General features: G+C 37.3%; 1 protein-coding gene across 3 annotated transcripts in view; it reads left to right on the plus strand.

Moving 5' to 3' along the window:
- Hr51 (photoreceptor-specific nuclear hormone receptor 51) overlaps positions 1 to 26,520 on the plus strand; it is a 1,106,739-nt gene that overhangs the window by 322,935 nt on the left and 757,284 nt on the right. For all 3 annotated transcript variants that reach the window (XM_081748470.1, XM_081748471.1, XM_081748472.1), the window contains exon 3: positions 15,993 to 16,096. In XM_081748470.1, the coding sequence (XP_081604596.1) occupies positions 15,993 to 16,096 (104 nt within the window). The remainder of the gene's footprint in view (positions 1 to 15,992; positions 16,097 to 26,520) is intronic.

Consider the following 26,520-nt stretch of genomic DNA (forward strand, 5'->3'; position numbering starts at 1 on the left):
TTTCCTTTTGCTTATTTGAATCAGTGTAGATGTTGACGAGCTGGGAAAGTACATAACATTTATCTCTATATTCCCGCTTTGATTTTTGTTATCTCTTACCTTCTAACGGGAACCAACTCCAACTTTTAATGTCCTTTAGTTTACAGAGCTTCCGTTTTGAGGCACAAATAATACATTACCAATAGCAAACAGATTATCTGTAGAAACGTGAGTACAAGTGAAGTAAGACTTTATCTAGACCTTTAATTTTGCTCGTTTTTCTAAACTCATCTTTGATTTCGCTGAAGCAAAATTGATCATAAAGATATATAAAAAGGAAATTATTGTTAGTTATATATGAGTCTTTCACATACGTTCTTGTAGCGTAGATAGTACTATGGCTAGATCATGTGTATTATCACACACTTTATATATATATATATATATATATATATATATATATAAAAAGAGGCAAAATTCCACGAAAATTTTTTTAGCGACTTTTCAGCCAAAATTGGAGTCATTTCATGTCCTATTTAGCGACTTTTTGTATCAACTTGTTGGCAACACTGAAAGCAATTCTGTGTATATACTACCTTGTTTCTGACAAAATATAAAGTGCTTTGTAATCTTTAGACACTTTTCCTATTTTTTTTGTCACCCTTGGTTGTGTAGGGCAGCCTCGAACGAATAAAGAAGAGGTAATATTACAGTCAAGGGGCGCTATAAATATATTAGGTATTTCTTTTGTTACCTAACCAGAAAGGACTAGGGTCGTCTTCAGTAGAATAAAAAATGCTACGTGATATTCCATTCACGAAGGAGGAAAGGATGCTCTAAATATATTTCTTATTCATTTTGTCTGCCCTGCTTCTCAGAAATTATATACTTTCTTTTGGAGGGTGCTGAAAAGATAGGGGGAATAAAACGTCTTGCCCCCTCATACATTTTAAATTTTGTGACGAAGTTGCTCAAATTATTACTAAAGAAAGCACTTTAAAATAAGATGTCTAAAGTTACTACATTATGTTATTGTGGCAAATTCAGGATTAATATTAATAATAATAATAATAATAAATATGAATGTCTTAGGAGAGCCGAAATTATGTGACACGAATCATTATATGTAGAGCTATAAGATGAGTGGTCATAGGGGAGGAAAAACAGGATTTTTCTCTGTCTGACTCTCTAACCTTAAGATTGTGTGCTGAAGGTAAGAAGCATCATCATTCTACAATAGGTTGCTTTTACGTAGAATATCAATTACTTGAGTTCTCCTCCTTCGGGCAACTTTCCTTATGTAGTAAATTCAAAACAATTTCAATATAAGACAAATATTTATAGGGAAAATTAAACATTTAATAGGGAAATCTGTTATCAAAATATCCAAACAAGTAGATAGAAGACTATGTAGTGAGAAACATTGTGAAACTTTATAAAATTCTTCAAATTAGAATTAACATTTACTGGAAAACATTCGTTATGCATCAGTGAGCATGTAGTGAGCAGTGAGCACAGGGGAAATAATTACGAAACTGTTTGCAAACAAAAATTAGAGACACTAATGCAAATGCGACGACATTTTCTCTTTTTTTTTGTTATCGTCGTGAGTTTTACACAAATGTTACAATTTAATTCTTTCCCAAATAAAAAATAAATAAGATAACCTTAGTGATAAAAATGACAACAGCACTTCCATGGGGTTCGAACCCACTACCTTAGGCATACAGACTCGTTGCTTTAACTAACTATTTCTTTTAAAAAAACTTCCTGACTATTTTTCCTATTTTAACCACTTCCTAGGACTACTAGACACGACAGGGACACGAACACAAAAACATCGAGGACAATTAAAATTCCACCCTTGCTCTTCAGAGGGACTCGAACCCCCAATGGGCTTCACTTCACACTCATCAGCCTAACGCCTTAGACCGCTCGGCTACACCCACCGACTTTTTTACGTGAACTGAACCTGTTCTATAGTAAAGACGATTTTTCATTACGATTGGGCTAACAATTCGTCTTTTTCCATAGCTAATTTCCACTATTTGCTCTATCTATACGTTAATACTTAGCATAGATTCATATATTTGGAGTTCGCTGATAATGCATATAATAAGACATATTAGAAATATTTCGTTAAAATTTTCGTTTGTAGATCTAATCCACGCTTCTCTTAATGACATAGATGTCACTGCTTCGTGTTGAACTGCAGAATTCCCTCGCGTTCTTGAAAATTTCCCACTTTAGCAGGGTTGGTAATTCTCGAGATTTCTGTCGATTTAATGTTTTTTGCTTCTAATTTATTTATTTTAAGCTAATATCTAACACAAAGATTAAAAATGGGTTTGTTAATGACCTGTCCTGTTGGGGAAACATTTCCAAATTTCGAACATATAAAGAAAACGGAGATATTTTCAAAAAACTTTAAAATAAAGAGACGCGTCATTTATTTTGCTCATAGTAGTACTCGAAGCTGACTCTGAATACCAGAAAGTGCACCATCCTTAGTAAAGAGCTAGTATGCCTGTAACTAGACTGTAACTAACCCTCGATTAACGAATTCTCTCTGAATACCGTCCATAATCTCCCTCTCTTCCCTTGTTAATGAGATGTCTGTTCATAAATAGATAGGCCTATTGGTTGCTCGCTCCTTCCTCCAGTAAACTAACAGATTCTTGTGTCCGCTAGGAGCTGCTGGTTTCAGTCTACTACTAAAGCGCAGTGAAGACATATAGTTAAAATCACGAGACATTATAATGTATACTTGAAGTGAGCCAAAATTAAAACAATAAATTTTGCTCTGATTATTTGCTTACCGCCGGTATACGCGGTAAAATCGAGAAATCGCCACCACTCCCTTGGTTCACATTTGTTCGGGTCCAAAACAAAAGACTGAAACTCAGACCCAAGGGAAAAGATTGTGCAAAGCAAATGGCACAGAGGGAACTGCGAAAGGGGACTCCACACAGAAAGACTTGGAGTTCTTAAAGCAGACATGGTAGGGACAGTGCAAAGTGACACAGACGTATTACGTAGGACTTACTTACGGACGGTGGAGTGAGAGCTGCGAAATGGGGATTCCCCAGTTCAGCGTCGGGTAGCAAGACAAAGGAACCACGGGACAGGGTTTGTTGGGGTAAGGGTACGGCAACAAGCAGAGTACGCAGACATTACAGGGCCGAGAATCGCTTTAGGCCCAACCGAGTAAGCAACCGAGGAGGGGAGGACATCGACAAAAGTGTACATATATACAAGGAAACTTGGACTGTATTTGCAAGGATGGTACATTACAGCTCGGACTTGTATCCGTGATGAATAACTATCACACAGAATGATACTAAAGGTTACTGACGTTATACAACAGGCGTTACATCTCTAACCTGTCGCACCTGAATAGTTTCTCGCCCCCACTCGCCTCTTTTTTTCCCGTGGGGGAAATCTCGCCCACGTTGCGCAAGCCATGGTAACTAGAATAGCACCTACTCTGCTTTTTGTTGTACCGTCACACCAACACACCATGTCCGGTGGTGTTCCTTTGCCTTGCTTCCCGACGCTGGACTGGGGAATCCCTATTTTGCAGCTCTCACCTCACCGTTCGTACGTAAGCCCTACGTCACACGTCATCGTAATACGTTTGAGTCACTTTGCACTGCCCTTACCATACCTGCTTTGGTGACTTCCTGTCTCTCTGTGTGGAGTCCCCTTGCGCAATTTCCTCTGCATCATTTGGTTTACACCATCGTTTCCAGAGGTGACCACTTTGACCTAACCTCACTCAACCGCACGCTCACAAACCCATTTCGACCTCACGCTCACACCACCAGTTTGACCTCACGCTCACTCTACCTCACGCTCGCATCATTAGTCTGACCTCACGCTCACCTCACTAGTTTGACCTCACACTCAATCTCACGCTTACATCACCAGTCTGACCTCACGCTCACATTACCAGTCTGACCTAACGCTCTCTCAACCTCACGCTCATCTCACTAGTCTGACCTCACACTTACTCAACCTCACGCTCACTTCGTGAGGTTGAGGTCGAGTGAACGTGAGTTCCAAACTCGTGAGCGCCGATTTCGTGTGTTTGGGCACAGCTCTTCCCGCTAGCCTATCGGTGCACAGGGTCCTGGGTGGCATTTGCGATATTTCGATGTATCGATTGATAGTTTGATATGTCGGGATTTCTCGATGTCGATTTTTCGATAGTTTTCAGTATTTGGATAGTTTTCGATGATTTCTTGTTTTCAATATTAAGGTATACCGATACCACTTTCACAAAATAACGAACCGGTTCTAACGTTGATCACTATAAAGTAAAAACTATAATAGAGATAAGCGTTTTTTTTTTCAAATAATTAAACATCCCAAGAATACCTTTAGTAACCATCCTTATCTTTCCAACGAAATCGGAAATGATAGAAGTACATTACAACTTGCAGATTCAATACATATTGCAAAAAAGGTAAGAATTAGCGGGAAGTAGGTTTCGGAATCTGGTTAGGCATCTAAGAATAGTTGTCACTCTCGTACTCCTCCATTCTAAATGAAATCTTTGAGTTTAACGTCCCACGATTACGCCGGTTAGGCCAAAGGAGACAGTGATGATGAAAGAATGAAGAAGATGGTGGAATGAATAAAGTGGGAGAAAACGGGATAACCCGGAGAAAACCCACGCTCACGGTGTTTGTCCATCACATAGTCCACTTGGCGGGGGCTGGGATCATGCCCGGGTCCCTACGCACCAGATGTGAACGCTCTACCACTGAGCTACCGCGGCCCACATAATAATAATAATAATAATAATAATAATAATAATAATAATAATAATAATAATAATAATAATAATAATAATAATAATAATAATAATAATAATAAAAGTAGAAATGAAACTCTCCAAGAAATAATTGATTTTGCAAATCTATGGGTTAAATCATTGGTCGAAGTTCAGTGAAATTTTAACCTTATACTTGCAGTAGGCATTTGGATAGAGGCCGGTCCGTATGATGCGCTTCGCCCCCTTCCCTAAGTTCTCTTTTCCATGTGACCCTCGACATCTGCCATCTTACCAATCTCTATCTAGATAAATTTCAACAGTCCAAACAGTTGTTCTGGTCATTTTAGAGACACTCTCGGTAGTTTCAATATTAAAACAATTACGTACAGTCGGAAATTCGAAATGAATTTCTTGTTTTATTGAACTAACTCGTATTGTAAAACTCAATCATTCTCTGTAAATTTACTTAAAAAAGAATTTGTAATAATTCAAATCTTTCTTTACAGGATACAAAGGGAAAATACATTAAAATTTGTACAAAAACGAAGATATAAAATATTTTTTTCTATATGATTATTTTGTATTGTTAACATTTTGTACATCGACGGCGGGAGTTGGGGAGTGCCAAACGCTTTTGGGCCTAGGGGCGGAAAAACATTAAATCCGGCCCTGAGTCGAACATTAAAAACAAATAAATCATCAGTGTTTGTCCGACTAATATTACATAAATGGTATAAGTTATCTCCGTTTTGGATAAAATATAGATGAAATATAGCTTTAGGAACAGATGTGAGCTAGTTGCATCCTCCTAAGTTGTTCCGCTCTCTGAACAACGATTAAGGATTATACGAAAATCTTTTAAGTGGTCGAGGATTGGCACATTTACCCTAGTAATACAAAGCATTTATTTATGGCTGTTCTGCATAGTTATATTTATACAAAAACAATTACTTGCTAACTATATGCATTTTATTTCCAAGTAAGTAGTCGGTGTATATGAAATTCTATATACTAATCAAGATGTAATAATGTCTCTTAAATACTCGCCCAGAAAATATGTAAATTCTATTTTTTATTTGGAGCAGGCAGGGGTGCCCACAGGCTGGTTTTAGGGCGTTGGTTGCACCCGTTAGCCTTCATTTTTTGGGGGGGAGGGCATATTTTCTTTCAAAATGTCAGAATCACACTTTCAACATGCACGGCAGTGCATGGCAGCCAAGTTCCGCGAAGAAAATGAAAACTGGCCTGCACTGCCGTAAGCATATTATACACGAACAAGAGTTTTGAGTAAAAACGCCGATTTCGAGGCTTTGTAAAAACGATTCTGTTAAGGGTAGAAACATGAAATTTAGAATGTAAGGAGATATCCCACAGATGTACTCATATGCCAAATCTCACATTCCTACCTTCAACCATATTTGAGTACTGGACCCCCAAAATATGCAGTTTTCAGGCTCACTGACTCACTGACTCACTCATCAAATTGATTAGGTACTTCCCAATGAGATAGAAACGTGAAACTTTGCATAAAGATACCCTATAACAATAGGAGTATGGAAAAAGTCCAAAATATGAGGAATGTGCTATGGGAATTTTTTTATGGGCAAAAAACTGTCCTTAGCCAGGAAAAAAATCGTTTCACTCACTCACTCATCAAATTGATTAGGTACTTCCCAATGAGATAGAAACTTGAAACTTTGCATAAAGGCACCCTACAATAACATGAGTATGGAAAAAGTCCGAAATCTGAGGAATGTGCCATGGGAAATTTTTTATGGGCAAAAAACTGTCCTTAGCCAGGAAAAAAATCGTTTCACTCACTCACTCATCAAATTGATTAGGTACTTCCCAATGAGATAGAAACCTGAAACTTTGCAAAAAGGTACTCAATAACGACCTGAGTACGGAAAAAGTCCGAAATCTGAGGAATGTGCTATGGGAAATCTTTTATGGGCAAAAAACTGTCCTTAGCCAGGAAAAAAATCGTTTCACTCACTCACTCATCAAATGGATTAGGTACTTCCCAATGAGATAGAAACTTGAAACTTTGCATAAAGGTACCCTATAACAACCTGAGTATGGAAAAAGTCCGAAGTCTGAGGAATGTACTACGGGAAATTTTTTATGTGCAAAAAACTGTCCTTAGTCAGGAAAAAAATCGTTTCACTCACTCACTCATCAAATTGATTAGGTACTTCCCAATGAGATAGAAACGTGAAATTTTGCATAAAGATACCCTATAACAATAGGAGTATGGAAAAAGTCCAAAATATGAGGAATGTGCTATGGGAAATTTTTTATGGGCAAAAAACTGTCCTTAGCCAGGAAAAAAATCGTTTCACTCACTCACTCATCAAATTGATTAGGTACTTCCCAATGAGATAGAAACTTGAAACTTTGCATAAAGGCACCCTACAATAACATGAGTATGGAAAAAGTCCGAAATCTGAGGAATGTGCTATAGGGAATCTTTTATGGGCAAAAAACTGTCCTTAGCCAGGAAAAAAATCGTTTCACTCACTCACTCATCAAATGGATTAGGTACTTCCCAATGAGATAGAAACTTGAAACTTTGCATAAAGGTACCCTATAACAACCTGAGTATGGAAAAAGTCCGAAGTCTGAGGAATGTACTACGGGAAATTTTTTATGTGCAAAAAACTGTCCTTAGTCAGGAAAAAAATCGTTTCACTCACTCACTCATCAAATTGATTAGGTACTTCCCAATGAGATAGAAACGTGAAACTTTGCATAAAGGTACCCTATAACAATTGGAGTATGGAAAAAGTCCAAAATATGAGGAATGTGCTATGGGAAATTTTTTATGGGCAAAAAACTGTCCTTAGCCAGGAAAAAAATCGTTTCACACACTCACTCATCAAATTGATTAGGTACTTCCCAATAAGATAGAAACTTGAAACTTTGCATAAAGGTACCCTGTATTAACTTAAGTATGAAAAAAGTCCGAAATCTGAGGAATGTGCTATGGGAAATTTTTTATAGGCAAAAAACTGTCCTTAGCCAAGCAAGAAATCGATTCGCTCACTCACTCAACAAATTGATTAGGTACTTCCCAATGAGATAGAAACCTAAAACTTTGCATAAAGGTACCCTATAACGACTTGAGTATGGAAAAAGTTCGAAATCTGAGGAATGTACTATGGGAATTTTTTTATGGGCAAAAAACTGTCCTTAGCCAGAAAAAAATCGTTTCACTCACTCACTCATCAAATTGATTAGGTACTTTGTAATGAGACAGAGACGTGAAACTCTGCACAAAGATACCTTATAATGACTTGAGTATGGAAAAAAATTTGAAATTTGAGAAATGTTCTACGGGAAAGTTTTTATGGGAAAAAACTGTCCTTAGCCAAGCAAGAAATCGTTTCACTCACTCACTTATTAAGTTAATTAGGTATTTCCCAATGGGATAGAGACGTGAAACTCTGCATAAAAGTACATTATAATGACTTGAATACGGAAAAATTCCGAAATGTGAGGAATGTGCTATGGGAGTAATTTTTAGGCGAAAAACTGTCCTTAGCCAGAAAAAAATCGTTTCATTCTCTCCCTCATCAAATTGATTAGGTACTTCCTAATGAGATAGAAACGTGAAATTCTTCATAAAGATACCTTATAATGACTTGAGTATGGAAAAAGTCCGAAATTTGAGGAATGTTCTACGGGAAAGTTTTTATAGGCAAAAAACTGTCCTTAGCCAAGCAAGAAATCGATTCACTCACTCACTCATCAAAATGATTAGGTACTTCCCAATGAGATAGAAACGTGAAACTGCATAAAGGTATCTTATAATGACCTGAGTATGGAAAAAGTCCGAAATGTGACGAATGTGCTATTGGAAATTTTTATAGACGAAAAATGGTCCGTAGCCATTAGGTACTTCCCAATGAGATGAAGATGTGAATGTCTGCACGAAGGTAGCTTATAATGGCTTGAATATGAAAAATATCCGAAATTTAAGGAATGTGCTATGGAATTTTCTATGGGCAAAAAAATTGTCCTTACTCAAACAGAGATTGGTTCATTTACTCACTCATCATTGATTAGGTGCTTCCAAATGAGATAGAGAATTGAAACTCTGCATAATGGTACCTACCTTATGTAATGACCTGTGTAAGTAAAGGTTCCAAATTTAAGGAATGTACTATGGGGACTTCTTATGGGCGAAAAACTGTCCATAGCCATTATTTACTTCTTAATGAGATAAAGATGCGAAACTCTCCATAAAGGTACACTATAACGGCTTGAAAATGAAATTTGAGGGATTTGCTACGGAAATTTTTTCATTAGCAAAAAAACTGTCGTTACAATCAGAAATCGGGAACGATTCCGTTATTGAACACATCATCTGCATAGTGATAATGTCAATCGTCTGAGCGTCGAGTTGGTGTCCTTCTCGCTGGTCTATTGGCTATCACGTGCGCCTTTGGTGTATGGGGTCCTGGGTTCGATTCCCGGTGGATGAGCCTTTGGAATCTTAACTCTCCTCGATGTTTCTGTGTTCGTGTCTTTGTCGTTCTAGGCTAATAGAAAAATAAGCTGTCACTGAGAAAAATCCGTTATCCGAATAGCGGTATAGTGTACAAATATACGGGATCCTTATGTTTACTACAGAAATCAATACTTAACATACGTTATCCATATGCTACATACGTACTGCCCTCTTTCCCGCTTAGATGTTACACAATGTCGTTGCAGGATGTCTGACATCTAACAGTCTTCCGTACATTACGTACGTCAGCTATAAGTTACATACGGCCATTTGTGTGTGAGATCCTGACCGCCTACATAAAGTATTTTCGTTCGTGTAGAAAGTACGTTTATTCGGAACACTTATACGGAAAGTACGTTCAAATATACTTTTTCAGTTATACGTTTAGTGTACGTTAAGTCCAACAGCTACAGGATTTACACATGTAACAAACGTTTTTACGTACGCCACATACAGTTTTTCTGAGTGTGTGAGTAAAATAAGTGAGATCTAGTAATAAGTAGTTAAGCAAGTTAATGAGGCACGTTCTGTGAATCAGTTAACTTTTAAAACCGTGGACTAAGACACGTACATACTGCCGTAAATTTCGTGGTTGGAAACCCAGACAAGGAGAGCCAATATTTTGCCTTTTTTCGGTGAATATTTTTCCTTCATTGCAGTCATTGGTATTAAATAGATATTGAAATTAATTTGATAAGTAAGATAATGTTGAGGTGAGAATGTTTAAAATTAATGTAGTTTTCGAAGAAATGAGAAATCCAATTGTTCGATTTTATGTGAGACTAGCAACAAAATGTAACCGATTTCGCAAATATACTAGTGCCAGAGTTATATTATAGTTACCACAGTCGTTATGTAAAAATGTTCTTGATACTTCGTGTCTCCATCTGTGAACAGTGTGAGAAACTCTTACGTATAAGCCTTTTCATCAACAGTGAATTTCGTGCCTTTGCTCTTCATATTTGCTGAATTTGCCCTTCGGGGGTTCGCCCCCACACCCTCACCTTTGCTCGTCCTACTTCCTCACACCTCTTAAGCTTACAATTCTCGAATTTCAAGTTTCTTTTCCTATTTCAACTATCTAAAAGATAAGATTTTGTATTCCAGGAAAACGCCTATTTAAATAATATGGTGATTTCTTCATCTCGCTTTAGACTCCTTAAAAATTAAAAATATTCAATTTTAGCAATTTTCCTGTTGGTTAGTCCTGGGAGGCTACAATCGTGCCAAATTTCATCATTCTAACCCTGCCTGAAGTACCTAAACATTTTGGGGTGTAGAAGATGTCCAATATAAATAACATGGAAAAGTTTTTCTGTTCCCCATAAAACCACTCTAAATTTATATATTTTCATTTTTACTGACTTCCTTAGGTAATACTAACGAAAACGTTGAAGTATACCGAATTTCACGTTTGTATTCTAATCTCAAGTACCTAAAATATGAGATTATAAGTCCAAGAAAAGGCCTATTTAAATAGCATGGGGAATTTCTTCATCTCCCCTTTAGACTCCCTAAAAATTAAAAATATTCACTTTTGGCAATTTTTCTGTCGGTTAGTTCCGAAAAACTACAATCACGTCAAATTTAATCATTGTAGCCCTACAGGAAGTGCCGTATAATTTTGGGCTGTAAAAGGTGTACCATATAAATACGTACCATGGGAAAGATTTTTCAGTTCCCCATAAAACCACTCTAAAGTTGGAATTGTTTATTTTTACTGATTTACTTAGGTAATACTAATGAAAACGTACAAGCATGCCGAATTTCAATTTTTTTATTCCGATTCCAAGTTCCTAAAACATGAGATTATATGTGTATATATAGACCTATATGTGTATATATATATAAAAGACCTATTTAAATAACATGGGAAAATTCTTCATCTCCCTTCATCATTTCAACTTTCCACGTCAACCGGAAGCATCCCTTTAATTTATGTCAGTTCATGTAGTTCTATATACAGTTAGAATATGTTGGTGGCGAATATTATTAAGTTTACAAACTATTTGAAAGGTGTATATCATTGGAAGGAAAACCCGCGGCAGTATGAAACTGCGCAACATGCGCGTCATGTAATGAACTCCGTAATTTCGCAATGTGAAAAGGTAGAGAACAACTAGGTATATTGAAACACCAGCTATGTCTAGTGATGTAGCAGCGAGGATTCAGCATCAAGGGTTTTGGGCCCTGTTGATACTCTTCGTATTTAGGTAATGAAAAATGAGATGTTAGCGATCGTGATTTTGTACTTCGTGTAAATGAATTGGAATCTCGTTTGGACATAACGCCCTAACAGATATTTAATAGAATAACTCCTCCCCGCTGTTCTAGTGGCTAGCATGTGCGCTTTTCTTGTACAGGTCTTGGGTTCGATTCCCGGTGGGAGAGCCTTTGGAACTAATGTTGTATGTGGCACACTATGACTCCTTTAAAAATGTACAATTTTAAATTTAAATGCAGCAATATGCCACAATTGAGAATTCCAATATACGATATTGACATGGTGGACTACAAAAAGAAGTGAAATATGAACAAAAACACCAGAGGTGCAAAAAGTGCAGCCAAGTTCGTCAGCCTCAAAAAGTGTTGAGATGAGGATGGATGAGCCAAGTTCCTTGGCCACTGCATCTGAAAGAAACACTGGAACTTGGCGCGGGGTGTCAAGGAAAATGATGTTAAGGAACCTTAGGGATAGTGGTGGTGGGCGTGGTGGGTTTGGGACCACCATCAATCTTAAGAATATCAACTTTGCTAATGCGCTAAGGCACATATACAGTATACTGCAGTAAGATTGGTGGTTCGAAACCCAGACAAGGAAAACTTATATTCCTCGACGAAGTGTCAAAGTAAATGATGTTAACGAGCCTTAGGGATGGTGTTTGTAAGCGTGGTGGATTTGGGGGTCACCAGTAGCCTTAGGGCTGAAATGTCCCGGCCGTGAAACTAGGAACAGACATCTTAATGTATTCGAATATGTTAGACACTTCGCGCCAAGTTCCAGTGTTCCTTTCAGATGCAGTGGCCAAGGAACTTGGCTCATCCATCCTCATCTCAACACTTTTTGAGGCTGACGAACTTGGCTGCACTTTTTGCACCTCTGGTGTTTTTGTTCATATTAATTATACTATAATTTCCCTTTTAAGAACGACAACTATGAATGCGAATGAATGTATTCTCTGTGGCTTGCAAGGATAAAATTATGACGGAAGGTGAAAGAAAATACTGTATAGACTGATCCTGTTTAGAGAGAATGTACAAGGGTTACTAAGTGATGTAGCCTGCACTGTATTCGACATGCAAACCAGTGTGGAAGCTCATTGGGGAGGGGGAATCTCGCTAAGAATTTAAGCACTCTGTTTTGGGCGAATAGTATTTCCGGGGGGAAATTACGCCCAAGTAGTTGTGGAGATGGTCTCCCGTCGGCCGAGGGCGGGGAGGGCTGTTATTCTTATGTGGTTAACTGCTATCCCAAGATTCAAGATTCCCCTCCCCTCTAGAAAATTCGTAAATAAAGTACTGACTTAGCCTACAAAATCCCTATTAAACAATGGTAAGCGAAATCACAAGAGAAAACTATAGTTAAAGGGACAAAGGAAAATTTTCAAACCAGTTTTGGCGATAATGTATCTTTAAAAATGTAGGTAAATGCAAAACAATTTCATTTAATCGGTTATTTTATGATACTAAATAATGAATATTCTTGACCGGATTTTGAAGCTAAATACTCCACTGTGCGGTACCAGTGTGCCTGACAAATCATCAGAACATTCCATGATTATTTTCTATTTGCTTCTAAGAAATACCTGATGAGAAAGAAACTAAAACTTCTATCCCAAGTTAGCCAATGAAAAAAAAAGTAGCGGATCAAAGATACACCCTGCTTACCTATGATCGTTTCACAGCAGGTGTTATCTTCAGATAGAGAAAAATAACCTTTTGTGTAGAGAACAAAAAATCTACAGTATTTTCGAATTACAATATACTTCTCCCTGCTATTGGAAGAACCAGGTGTCTACTTTGATCCAACGTCACTCAACCTCACGCTCACAAACACATTTCGACCTCACACTCACTCAACCTCACGCTCACATCATTAGTCTGACCTCACGCTCACTCAACCTCACGCTCACTTCGTGAGGTTGAGGTCGAGTGAGTGTGAATTCCGAACTCGTGAGCGCCGACCTTTGATCATTTCCCTTGGGTCTGAATTTCAGTCTTTTGTTTTGGACCGACATCAATCTTCGTTCGGGAGATATTCTACTTCGCCGACGGTGTGCGGCGCTTTTTCGCCCGGTTCCCGCTGAATCACGCAGACTTTGTCGACCTATTTTCATATGGGTTCGTTTCCTTATGTTCAGTTGTGGAATTACATCCCGACATGTCTTCTCTCCACGTCATATCCACCACTTCATTGTTAGTCACCTGGTGGTTATGCAACCTCACACCTAGAGTATATGACGTTGTCAACATTTCGTATCTGTTTGACATCTCGATATAGCACACACGATTTATGGTTGTCAGGTGGGAAACCTATGCTTTCACGCCTATTTTGACGTATCTTTTCTTGACATATTCTCCGGGAATCCCTACGCACATGTGGGGAATCCCTTTCTCACGGATTTCACGATTGTGACAAGCATTTTTGCATAGAGCAAGTTTGGTTTCTTTGAGAGGACCATGCAGCATTACTCTATCACTCATACTCATGGCACTATAGCGGTCTAAAGTTCCTTTTTCTCCGTTCTCGGTGGCCTATAACTCCGAAACTCAGCACTTTAGATCCCAGGTTTATGTGAACGTTTTATCTTATTTTGATGTGAGGAATCACCTCCCGAAGTTTTCGTGGAGTTCCCAACCACCGTGTATAACAAATTTACAATAACACCTCGAATCATTATACAGGGGGGGGGTTCAGTGGTAGAGCGTTCACTTGTGGTGCTTGAGGTCCCTGGTTCGATCCCAGCTCGCGTCGTGTGGACTTTGTGGTGAACAACCACCTTGCTCGTGGGTTTTCTCGGGGTACTCCCGTTTCCTCCCACTTTCTTCATTCCACCATTTCATTCATTTCTCATCATCACCGTCTCCTTTAGCCTAACCAGCATAAACATGGGACGTAAGACCAAAGATTTCATTTCATTTCATTTTACAAAATTCCTCCAATGTCGAAAATAGAAATATTCTCTCTCTCTCTCTCTCTCTCTCTCTCTCTCTCTCTCTCTCTCTCTCTCTCTCTTGTAATGTGATCGTTACAGAATTTGAGCCCTAACAATAATATAAACTTATTTTTTAATTCTCTAGCGTAAATAAAATTCAAAATCCATATACATGCGTACATTAACCCTTATTCGGGCAACCGGGGCCTCCCAGGCCCAGTAGCTTCATATTTTTCTTCGAATTTCTTAATAACCATAAATATTTCGATGCCATAAAATTCTGAATTCTTCTATCTTTAGTCGAAGTTAAAGTTATGAACATATCGAGTTGGTAAGGCTAATAGAGTTGGTAAGGCCCCAGTTGCAGTCTACGTTACAAAAATAGCTTGCCTGGATAAGGGTTAAAATAATTCATTAAGCAAGATTTTAACTTCAATATCGTTATGATAGTGTTCTATAGTCTTACAGCTACTTGATGCGTTGTAGTTTAAGATGTTTTAACTATAGTAAATCTAGATTTAAAAGTAATTTTATATGGATTCAAGAACGTTTTACTTTCAATGTTTTCTTCTCCTAAATGATAATAATACTCACAGTGGCGTAACTAAAGTCTTGGTAGCCATTCCGCAGACAGCGTGGAGTGGAGCCCCTTCCCTACGTCCCACTTCACGAGTAGGAGGCCCGTGATTGCTTGGGCCCACCCACAATGCGGGGTCTGCGGGGCCCTTACTTACACCTCTGAATACTCATAGGTAATTACCGGTATGTGCGTGCCCTAGCATATACAGTAATTATATGTGTGTGTCTTTAATTTTATGCATATAATTGAATTCTACATTTTCAATATTTCCAATCTGTATGCGTAATTGTTCACTCCACATTGTATGAATACATTTACTATATAGTTTCCAACCTTTTACAACCTCGTTTGTTAATTATCCTAAGTAAGATCCCGTATTATCAACTTATTAGCTTCGATTTTTTATCTTGTGGTTGAGCAAACATAATACTGTCTGTGTCATAGTATAGTACGTTGTCAGGTTCAACGGTGAACATTAGGTAGTAAAGTTTAAGCCTTCTAAAGTTTAACTTAAAGAAAATTAAGAAAAAAGAGAAAAACGAAATGTAATTTCCTTCAATTTCCTCGATTACTATATTGTCCGTAATTTTGAAAAAACAAGGATTATTCGAATCGAAACAAGGATTCTTTCTTTTATTTGCTTATTGAGGATTAGACCAAACGATGAATGAGTCACGGATCGGTCAAAAGTATATCGTTCATTTTATCATAGCTTCTACTACTTTTCATTTAGAGTTGATCGTTCAATGAACGTTAATGAGTTGATTGCGTATTGGATTGTTTTTCTATCATGTTTCTTTCAAAGATCATGTGAACAATATGGAACAAGACTTGCCACAAATTTATGGTCTCACTCTGTACATATAGGCTTGCCAGAATAAACATCACAGTAGAAAGAGATACACACAGATAAACATACATACGAGAGAGAAAGAGAAATATTTTAGGTATATACTGTTTTTATAATTTATTTTATGATTTTAGGTGTCAAGCAGGGACAGGAAGATGCATAGTAGACAAAGCTCATCGAAACCAGTGTCAAGCGTGTAGATTGAAAAAATGTCTGCAGATGGGAATGAACAAAGATGGTAAGTAGTAATTATGAAAGTTAGTAGATTTAAAGTTTAGAGCTATTGTTTGGAGAAATCATGTGTGAATTCGGTCGTGCAGTAGCAATGCTAAGGTAGGAAAAATAGCTTTTATGTATTTATTTCATAGCATTAACAATTATAATCATTTAAGATTAATCATGACTCCTTAAGTGTTATAATAATAATAATAATAATAATAATAATAATAATAATAATGGGTATGTGATACATTATATGTCAACAAGATGAGAAACTAATATTCAAGAATTTATTCAACCTTATTAATAAATGGTACATTATAAAAGGAGTGAGTGTTCCGAAAGTTCGTGTGCCGGCGATATAGCGCCGGTTCTGTATAAACGAGTCTATGGTCTATGCTCGTTGCACACGAAGATAGCCTGTGATGTGCTTGTTAATGTAAGTAAAGCCAAAGTTAATGTCGTTTGTTTGCTTGCTATAAAAGTAGAACTGCAGTGTGTATTACAAAGGCAGATGAAAATTATATACCATTAATTATCAGACAAAGTATCGCTATTAAATCTTATGTGAAGTTACGGAAAAGTGAACAGGAAACATTTAAGATGATTAGAAAAGTTCACGGTGAAGAAGTAATGAAAAGATCGGCTGTATCTACTTTTAAGAAGAAACACAATGTACAGTATAAGGTGAGAACTGAACATCCATCAATACCTGTGGGTGAAGAAAACAGGACATTGTGACATGAGATACATTATTGAAAGCAGATAGACGTAGAATTTGTAAATTTGCAGCTAACTGAATGTTGGTGTAGTTAGAGGTTAATAAATTGTTAAGAAACACTTGAAAATATCTTTGTGGAAGATCGGAGCCATGTTCGCTGAAATAACATACGGTTGTGTTGGACTTCAGATGGTTTAGTCCTGCTTCAAACGATAGCGCCCCATCACCAATGTTAATATACGAGAAATATACATATGAAAAAATATACATAAATATAATCATAAATATCGAACAATCAAAGAATGTAATTGAAACCAACCAAGCGAACGGAACACTTTAATACCTACGGAATGGTGTATGTAAATTTTCCGTATTGTTCATCCGCTCATTGTTGGAGGCAAAAATTGTTTATGAAACAATCAAAATTAATTCGATAATTTTCGATCAGAAGTCAACTAAACCTTGTTATAGCGCTCACTATAAAGGTATCTAAAGTTGTGGCCAATCTAAGCTTGCAGTGACGTAAACACTGCCCCACTCACAATCAGAAGGAAAATATTGTATTCATGCGCGTGTTTGAGATAATTTTCTATAGCTGACAGCCAATGTGTGAAGCGATGAGTAGGAATCGAGACAGAGCTTTTGATTGACGGTCATATAGCAGTTAGTCACGTTCGAGGATCAGTTAAACAGTATAAAAGAAATATCCTAAATTTCTTTATCCGTGGAATTCTTGTTCCTTCTATTGCACACTGAGCCATCGTGCCCCCATATAGAATGGAAGAGAATGAAAGTCCTTACAAAAAAAAAAAAAAAAAAAAAAAAAACGTTGTCTCTCGGTCTTATTCAGTAGAGTTTTCGTCAACGCAATAATTATATATTAATTTACGATAATAAGCATATCAGTTATAATTGCTTATTGCTTTTTACGTTGCATTGCGATCAGCAAATTGCGCGATGAAAGCCTCTGTCTTCAATACATTATGGGAAACCTCGTGGTAAATAGGAAAATTTTAAAGATGCGAATTATAATAGAAAATTAGATCTCAATAAAGTAAATTTTGTTATCCCTTGTGCTTTTGTTGTGTGTTTATTTAAAAATGCGCAGTGTTTGGTTGGTTCTAAGTCCCTTTTAACACTGAGGGTAAATGATGCGTGGACCTACAGCTTAACATAGGTTCCCAGAGGGAATCGAAGCTGGGTCCCCCACACTGAAAACGCGTACGCTAACCACATAACCAAGGAAGCTCAAAATATTGCGTAAGTTTTATATTATTTCTGTCATTGAAGTTTGTAGAAAGAAGCAATACAAATTGTTCTAAAGCTTGAAAACTATTTTTTTTTTTAAATATCATTATCACTTGATTTCAGCCGAAATTTCTTTCACCGTTGGAGTCTTGTTGCTTCCATTGCACCAAAACTTATGTACTTTCTGATGGATGACACGGCTTGTATAATAGTCCATTTTTTTTTTTATTCATGTATCTTTATTTTTCACCTCATCCCTTATGTTTACGGGTGTTGACACTTCCCCTCTTCCAAGAATTCCTTTTTCAACGAAAAAAAATCACCTGTTATATTAGCGGTAAGCATAACAACATCACTCACACTTTACAGGGATTGGCACGTCGTAAATATGAATGCACGTTTAGAACAATTTGCCTTGCTAGGCTATTTAATGGACTGCCACCTCTATGTAATCGAAAATAACACGCAGGTGAACAGACACACTGAATTTCTCTTACACAGGACGTCATATTGCACCTGTACAACAGAAAACAAACTAATTTAGATATATGTGAAATATTGTACTTCACAGATATATTGTAGGTCTTTGATCAAATCATAACTGCACAATTTGTTCTACATAAGGTGTAATCTTCTTTAAATTGTGGGATTATTTGTTTGCGCGTATCGACAAATCACATTGCTTGTTACAGAAAATGTTGCAGCCCTGTGTTCGTTTCTATAACTCAAGATCATTGCGTATTTACGAGCATGCATTATGTATATATTAACTATTTGTTACTTCAAATTACTAATAATTTTAACTATGTGAAGGTAAATCTAAAAAATCACGTTCTGTAGTAGGAAACTCCTTCATAATGGTACCGTTCCAACATTATTTGGGATTACTTAATGTTAGTGATTTGGAACTACTGAAATTACGTCACTGAAAATTTAGATTGCCACGACTATAGGAAACTGTGTTTGTGGAATTTCGATATTTTCCCTGTAACTATTGTTGGAAGTAGGTACATTGTTGCGAAACGGGATCTAATTACCTCAAAGTCAGACTTAGTTTATAATCAGTGATGCCAATTTAGCCTGTTTTTGGCTAAGTCTAGCCTATTTGGAAAGGTATTAAACCATACTAATCTACGAAATGCTTGTAGCCTTAAATATAGCTTATTTTATGAAACTCTTTTGCCATTTTTGACTTTTCCATTAGCCATTAAATACATTTTAAAAATACTTAAAAAAAATAAAGTTTTGAAGTAGCCTATTTATCATTACATATTATAGTATTAATTGATTTCTCTAGACAGAGGGTGTTTTATTACGCTACAGACACTTGCTTTCCATTCTTCTTCTCTCTCCCCACGCACAGATTTACAACAACTACAAATATATTTATCGACTCAGAAAGAAATTTAATATCGTTCCCGTAACGGCCCCGTTTGCTACAATTTAATTATTTTGATTTTTCGCATTTCATTGCAACAATTAAAGTTTTCTAATACAAAGAGTGCGGCCAACAAAGCTTAGCCTGGAGCCCCAATTTCATCTCCCCATGAATTTTGCGAACTGGAGTGCAAACGATAACTTCCGATGCGTAGAACACGCCTGTGAAGGAACCAGAGTGGTCAGATGTACCGTTTCTGTGACATCGTGTTCCAAAGGAGTGGGACGCCACGAGTTGGCGCCAGTATCGAGTCGCAGTTGCGAGATCGCCTCTTCACGCTCCGAGGATATTTGTACAAAGTGTGAAGCTAACACGTAATACTGGTTACAGACATAACTCGGTGTCATATTAAACTCGTTGCCTACTACTGTACGTGTGAGTCTGGAGCACGAACAGTAGGATGTTTTTCACACGTGGTTACCATTATTTGGTACTTCTCTTACGGACAAAACCATGAGTTTGTTGTGCCCGGTCATCGATTGTCCAACGTTTCTGTTCGCATTGAAAACGCTTACGATGATGAGGATGTTTCTGATTGAGTTTCATAAACTAAAGTGCCACGTCGATCTTGACCTCGATGCTGGCGTCATCTCGTGGCATCCGACACATTTGGAGACGCAACATTTCAGGAACGGTGCATCTGACCACCCTGGTTTCTTCACAGGCGTGCTCTACGCATCGGAAGCTATCGATTGCAATCACGATCGGGCAAATTCATGGGTAGATTAAATTGGGGCTAAACTTCGCCGCACTCTTTAGTGAACTGTTCGGTTCTTCAAGCCACAGAGACTTTGTTTATTAAAGGAAACAAATAGAATATTTAATTAGCTTGAAAACTCTCAATGTAATCAAGATGATTCATGTGGGTGTACGGAGAAATAAGAAGTGTTTGTAAGGACTATGACCTGCCGAAAGAAGTACCACTGAAAATTGGGACAATAGTAGTCTACACAAACACAACCAATCCACACTCCAAACAATGGTGCATCTAGTTCCAGTGCCTCGGCTAGCTGCGACGTCATCGATGATGATTTATTTCAATTCAACTGATAATAGGGCTGTTGAATTTCAGAAATCAGATTAGGGGGAGGGGCGCGGTGGCTCCGTGGTAGAGCGTCATTTCTGGTGTATGGGGTATCGGGTTCAGTCCCAGCTCCCGCCAAGTGAACTTTGTGGTGGCCAAACACCGTGTGCGTAGGTTTCCTCGGGGTTCTCCCGTTTCCTCCCACTTTCTTCATTCCACTATTTCATTCATTTCTCATCATCATCGTCTCCTTTAGGCTAGCTGGCATAACTGTGGAACGTAAAACTTCAGGATTTCATTTCATTTCATTTCATTTCAAATCAGATGAGTTATTGATGTATTTTATTGTAATTTAAAGTCATGTATGTTGCTTGGTAGTTTTCAGCGAATGAAATCCAACATTTCAAATTTTACTGTAACTCATTTATAATGCTACACACAAAAAAAGGGGTTTAAAATCTACAATGTGGGTTATAGGGTAGCAGTTTAAAATCGCCATTTTTTGCGTAAAAAATTTATTTTTGCAGGCCATCTAGCCAATTTTTTCTTCAGAGGTTGTTGGCAAAACTGTTTATAATGAAAGAAAAAAGTTCCAGAATGACTTATTGACGAGTTTCAAAGCCTATCTTTCCACTAAACATTCTTCATAGCTATTATGGAAAAGCCATTGTTCCAAAAGAATTCCAAAACACAAAATTGAACTACAAATTTACATTTTAAACGGGATTCGAGTTCTTGCCCATTTCACTGTAGAAAGCGGTAATTGTTTTTAGCACTATTCCTAGGATTGCCATATGTCCATATTTTGTACGGACTGTTTGTATTTTTAGGTCTGTGTTCGTGTCTGTATCGTACAAAGCATGAAATAGCAAAATGTCCGTATTTGACAGTTTTGGAGCTGCCCGAAAATTTCCGATTTGGGAATCGCTAAATTCTCGGGTGAAAAGAATTGTGTTTTTATCATATAACTTATTTTAGTTGTCATTAATAAAGTAGGTTGTTTTTAAAACGTTTCTCATTTTTCCATTCCATTGTTCGTTTGGTTAGATTTAATATACATAATTTAATGGCATGATTTATTATATTTGTGTTAATGAAAAAATTATAAAACATGCTAGTTTCCAATAGTGTTTTAAGTATTACAGTAAACGATTGTGTGATAACCTAAAAGCGTAATTTTTAGGTAAGAAATTTTAAAATATTTGCTCTGATTTTGGGCACAGTATCTTTGATGGGTCGTCATTTTAAAGATTCTCCGTATTTTGGATCAAAAAATTATGGCTACTCTAACTGTTTCATATAAAGATATCTAAGGAACTATATTTGTGGACTTTCGATATTTTCCATGTTACCATTGTTGAAAGTAGGCATGTTATTGCGAAACGGGATACAATTACCTGAAAGTAATACTTAGTTTATAATAAAGTTTCCAATATTTTAGGAACTAGTAACTCAAAAGTTTCCAAAAACTTTCTTTTCACTAAACATTCTTCATATCTATTATCGAAAAGCCATGTTGCAAAAGAATTGTAAATCTTTTCAGTCGTAGGTAGAAGTACGAACAAAAGGTTCCAGGAATTTGTTTCTGTTTTGTCAGTTGTCAGGCCGTGGCTTTTAATAGATGAGGGTAGGAGTAGGTATATCTAGTTCCAAACCAGAAACCTGCTTATTTTTCTTCCTCTTCCCAAAGGACAAAAGATAACATGATAATTTGTATAGGGCCAAGGAGGCAATATATAAGTCAAGAATTCGTCACTTCCGGTAGAGTGTCTAAGACATTAGGATGGCAGTCACTAGACCTTTCATGTGTTCGAATCCCTCTCAGTTTGTATTCGTGAAAGTTATGTATCTTTCGTTATTTATATGTCATTATAGCCAGTTCATGCTACTAAACTATGAAGATGAACTGTACTTGGACGAATTTTGGTCTGCACCGTGCAAAAATGTAGTAATTATTTTAAACGGTCGACAAAAGACAATGGCTTCTATTACACGGAAGACGAGCTATACAAACAATACATTCCCACACACATAGAAGCCGTCGGAACGTGTTCAGGAAAAACGAGCTAGTTTTATATGGTAAATTTAATATATTAATATTTTTGTACACTTCGGATACATTCTCCTACGTTTCAGTTGTTGCAATTTTACACCACAAATTTTTAAGCGTGGTAGTACATTAATGTAGAAACTTCCTTAGTTTTAATTTTAATTTGTGCAATGGGAGTTATGTGCTTTTTTATTTATTTATTTCATACTTGCATTTTTTTCCGAACAAATATATATAAAAAATGAAATACTTCAGTTTAACTTCCACAATTATACGCTTTTGATTAAGGATACAATGATTTGGGCAAGTGAATGATGATGGTAGAATTAATGGAATAAAAATGTGGGAGGAAATGGCAGTAACCAAGAAAACCCATGGACACGATCTTGCCGACTGCAAGATTACTTGGCCAGGGATCGAACCAGATACACCACGCACCAGAGGTAAGCGCTCTGCTACTGAACCACAGTGCCCCCTTAAACAAACGTGGTCAACAGAATTCTGGGTGAGATAGTTAAAAATAAACATGCTCTTTGGAAGCCTAGCATTAAAATATTTTATACTTCCAGTGCATACTGCTTATAAAATCAGACTTGTCCCAAAGTTACTCCAGTTAATGGTGTTACATTCGGACAGAAATAAAGGGGAATATCTCGGTATATAGAGCTCTGATGGTTTGATTGTGCTCATATTTACAAAGCGAAAGGTTGATTCTACTCTGTTCCACTCCACCTCTCTACTCCATCACCAGTCAGTTTCCGATCTAAATGGCTCGCCATTTTTTTCGTACTTTTTTACTTACACACTGCATCAAAAAAATTGCGACACCTAACGCCTGCAGCTAGGCCACCTAATATACACCTTCTTATCCCATAATCGTGTCTGGTAAAGAGACCACCTCTCTCTCCTCCTTTCTTCTCTCCCATACTAAAATTAGCTAACAACATCAACGCAATTCTAATTTCAAACTACACATGCATTAGTATCGATAAAATGAAAAAACAAAACCGAGACGAAACAAGATTTATGAGTTGCTTTAGGGAGGAACTAAAACACACACAATAAAAAATTGAAACCAATAGATGTATATTACACAGAGGTTCAGAAATGAGGCAGAGAGAGAGAGTGAGAGAAAGAGAAAAGGCGAAAGAAGGAGAAAAAGAAAAAGGAGAACAGATAAAAATTTGGAATTTTAAACTTAGTAAGAAAACAACCTAACGTTATAAAGTTCCGTTACCAGAAATCCAACAGCAATATAGAAATAACGTTTGTTTTTATATTTTTAGGACTATTCGAATATATAGAGGATGCTTCAAACATCCATTAAGTCACTTTCAAAAACGATAGCATACTCAATTTCCAGTAGAACTGTAGATCTCACAGACACATCTAGGATAATGTCAACAGTTTAACACATCCTTTGTTTCCGCGTGTTTCTGTTGAAAATTCGGTAGTGTTCATTGGACGTACTGATGCAAACCACATTCTAATAAACCCAATAGTCAGCGTAGATCATATCTTCCATTCCAGACTACTAATGCAAAGTGAACAAAAAAAAGAAAGAAAAAACGAAAAGAAAAAGGAAGAAAGAAAGAAAGATAAAATTGAATGAGTACTATTTTACTGCTAAATTTTTATCAGAAATATCCTATATTAAAAGTCCAAACCGTATCATTATGAAAAGTTACAAATGTTCAAATGGAAAATTGGATGTTCCTTATAGATGTAGCAAACCTTGCATGTTTCATATTTCAACGTGAATAAATCACATTGAATTATAGGATGGAAACAAATTTGTGTCGAACTGGTATAAATAAAACTTTGTTTTCAAATAACCAAAGAGATTGCCATTTTCTAGTCTTTTCCGAACATCCAGCATCATTTTCATCTCTTGTGGATATAACGTTGTAATTTGCACAGATAGAATGAACACGCTACAGCTCAAACAGATCATATTGTCAGTCGGATGATGTTGGTTGGCTTATGGTCGAGGATTCAAAGCCGTAGAGACCCGGTAATTTGACTGAGACTCAGTAACACAGATGATAAAAAGGATATTTTGCTTATTCCTTTGCGTTTAAACAGTATTTCTTTCAGAGATGACCAGGACTGGAGATGCTTACCCCAGAGCACAAAAACTCCACGCTTAAGTTGGCAGTTAATTACATTTTAAAGACCAGGTCTATCGGTCTCTTGCTCCGTTTTAACTTTGGAACAGGCACACGCACATGAAGTGCGTGTGTACATGAGAGAGTGGGGAGAGAAGTGAAAGATGCAAAGACAGGACAGGGAAACGTCAAGAAAGAGAGAGAGAGAGAAAGACGAATATAAATTCGAAACATACTTATCATTACAGTGTATGATGAAGAATACACACACTGTTTATTCGAATTCCCGCCAATGATGCTTTGTAAGTTCTCCAACAGAAGATAAATCTCTGATTGCAGCCATTATTTTATGCGAAAATGTCATATTACCTTACGGGGTATCGAACCTAGATTTTTCGCTTGGAAATCTGATACTTTACCACTACACCAATGATTGCTTTACCCAAACTGTGTCCAAAAAATGCCGTAATATATCTTTCTGAGAACGATAATACCAAAAGTGTTTACTGCAGATCAATGAAGTGTTGCGAATGTCCTGGTATATCCCTTGCCCTTTCCCAACCAACATTCGTAAGTCGTCTCTATCATGATAAAGGTGTTTGCTTCCACATTCTTAAGCATTGCACGTCTAATATGAGAAATCGACTCTTCAATAACACTTTGTAAAAAATGCAAGTCTGGCGTGAACAGGATTCGAACCTATGTTGGACAGTTGTATTAGTCGTAACTCCATTACGTTACCGCTACATTATCAGTTTTATTGTTACTAACTTCAAATACAGAACTTTTACTCAACTATTCTTGATGCAACAGAAAATCATTTAAATAACTTGAAAGTGAGTACTCAGCTTAACAAACATAAGAAACAAAAAATAAGAACTATAATAAAAATAAAATACAGAATAAGAACAATAACTTTAAAAAAAGGAGAGAGAGAGAGCGAAAAGTTTATTGCAAAACAACTTCTAAAAACCGGCTGAAATAGTGCCGATCGCGTTCTGGAGGATAAAGCTTGCGACGTGTACGTCTCAAAAAATCAAAATAAATGCACGCATCCAACAAGGGCACATAGCGTTGGAAATACGCGAGAGTACTGGCTGCAAGAAAGAGCACGGCTCGATGGTTAGTGGAGGGGAAAATGAAAATCACGGAATAACATATGGTCCACCGTAAGCGGACGACGAGTGATACGTCCCACCAATTCCTGAATAGCGTGCCAGATAGGAGGGGCTCCAGCACATTGGGTATAGCAATGAGCCAGAGTGTCCTCTTGGTTGCATTTATCACACAACGCATCAGGAATGCCTTGAATCTCGAACAATCGCGCGCGTGTAGGGGTAAGCTGCAGTACAACCTGAAACCAAAGGACTTACATGTACGAAGGTATTACGGAGTTCGCGAGATTGACCCACACTTGCTGCCAACCGACGTGTGGAAAAAGCTGAACGACGCACAGTTTCGTTTGAGGATATGTTAACATGGCAAGAGCACAATATAACGAGCGTGCATTGTGTGTCCTCGGGTTGAGGATTACCCCGGAATACATCCAGCAGCAGGTGAAAATCCGGACATACGCCGGACACTGGGCTGGGAAGTGAATGAGGGGGGATTCATTGGATGTTCATAATCCGGCCAGAAACAACTAAACCAGTTATTAGTGAATGAACCAGTTGAAGAGAGTGCGGAATAGGAGTCTGACATGAACAAAGTTTGGCATTTTAAGTGAATGTTGACCAAGCCTAACCCGCCCATAGAACGTGGCAGATGAAGTGCAGTACGAGGAAGACGGAAATAAAATCCGCGCCAGATATGTCAAAATAACAGAGATTCAAATCGTTTGGCGTATATCTCCGG

This window comes from Thermobia domestica, chromosome 2, assembly GCF_964235325.1.
Source record: "Thermobia domestica chromosome 2, izTheDome1.hap1.1, whole genome shotgun sequence".
Lineage (NCBI taxonomy): Eukaryota > Metazoa > Arthropoda > Insecta > Zygentoma > Lepismatidae > Thermobia > Thermobia domestica.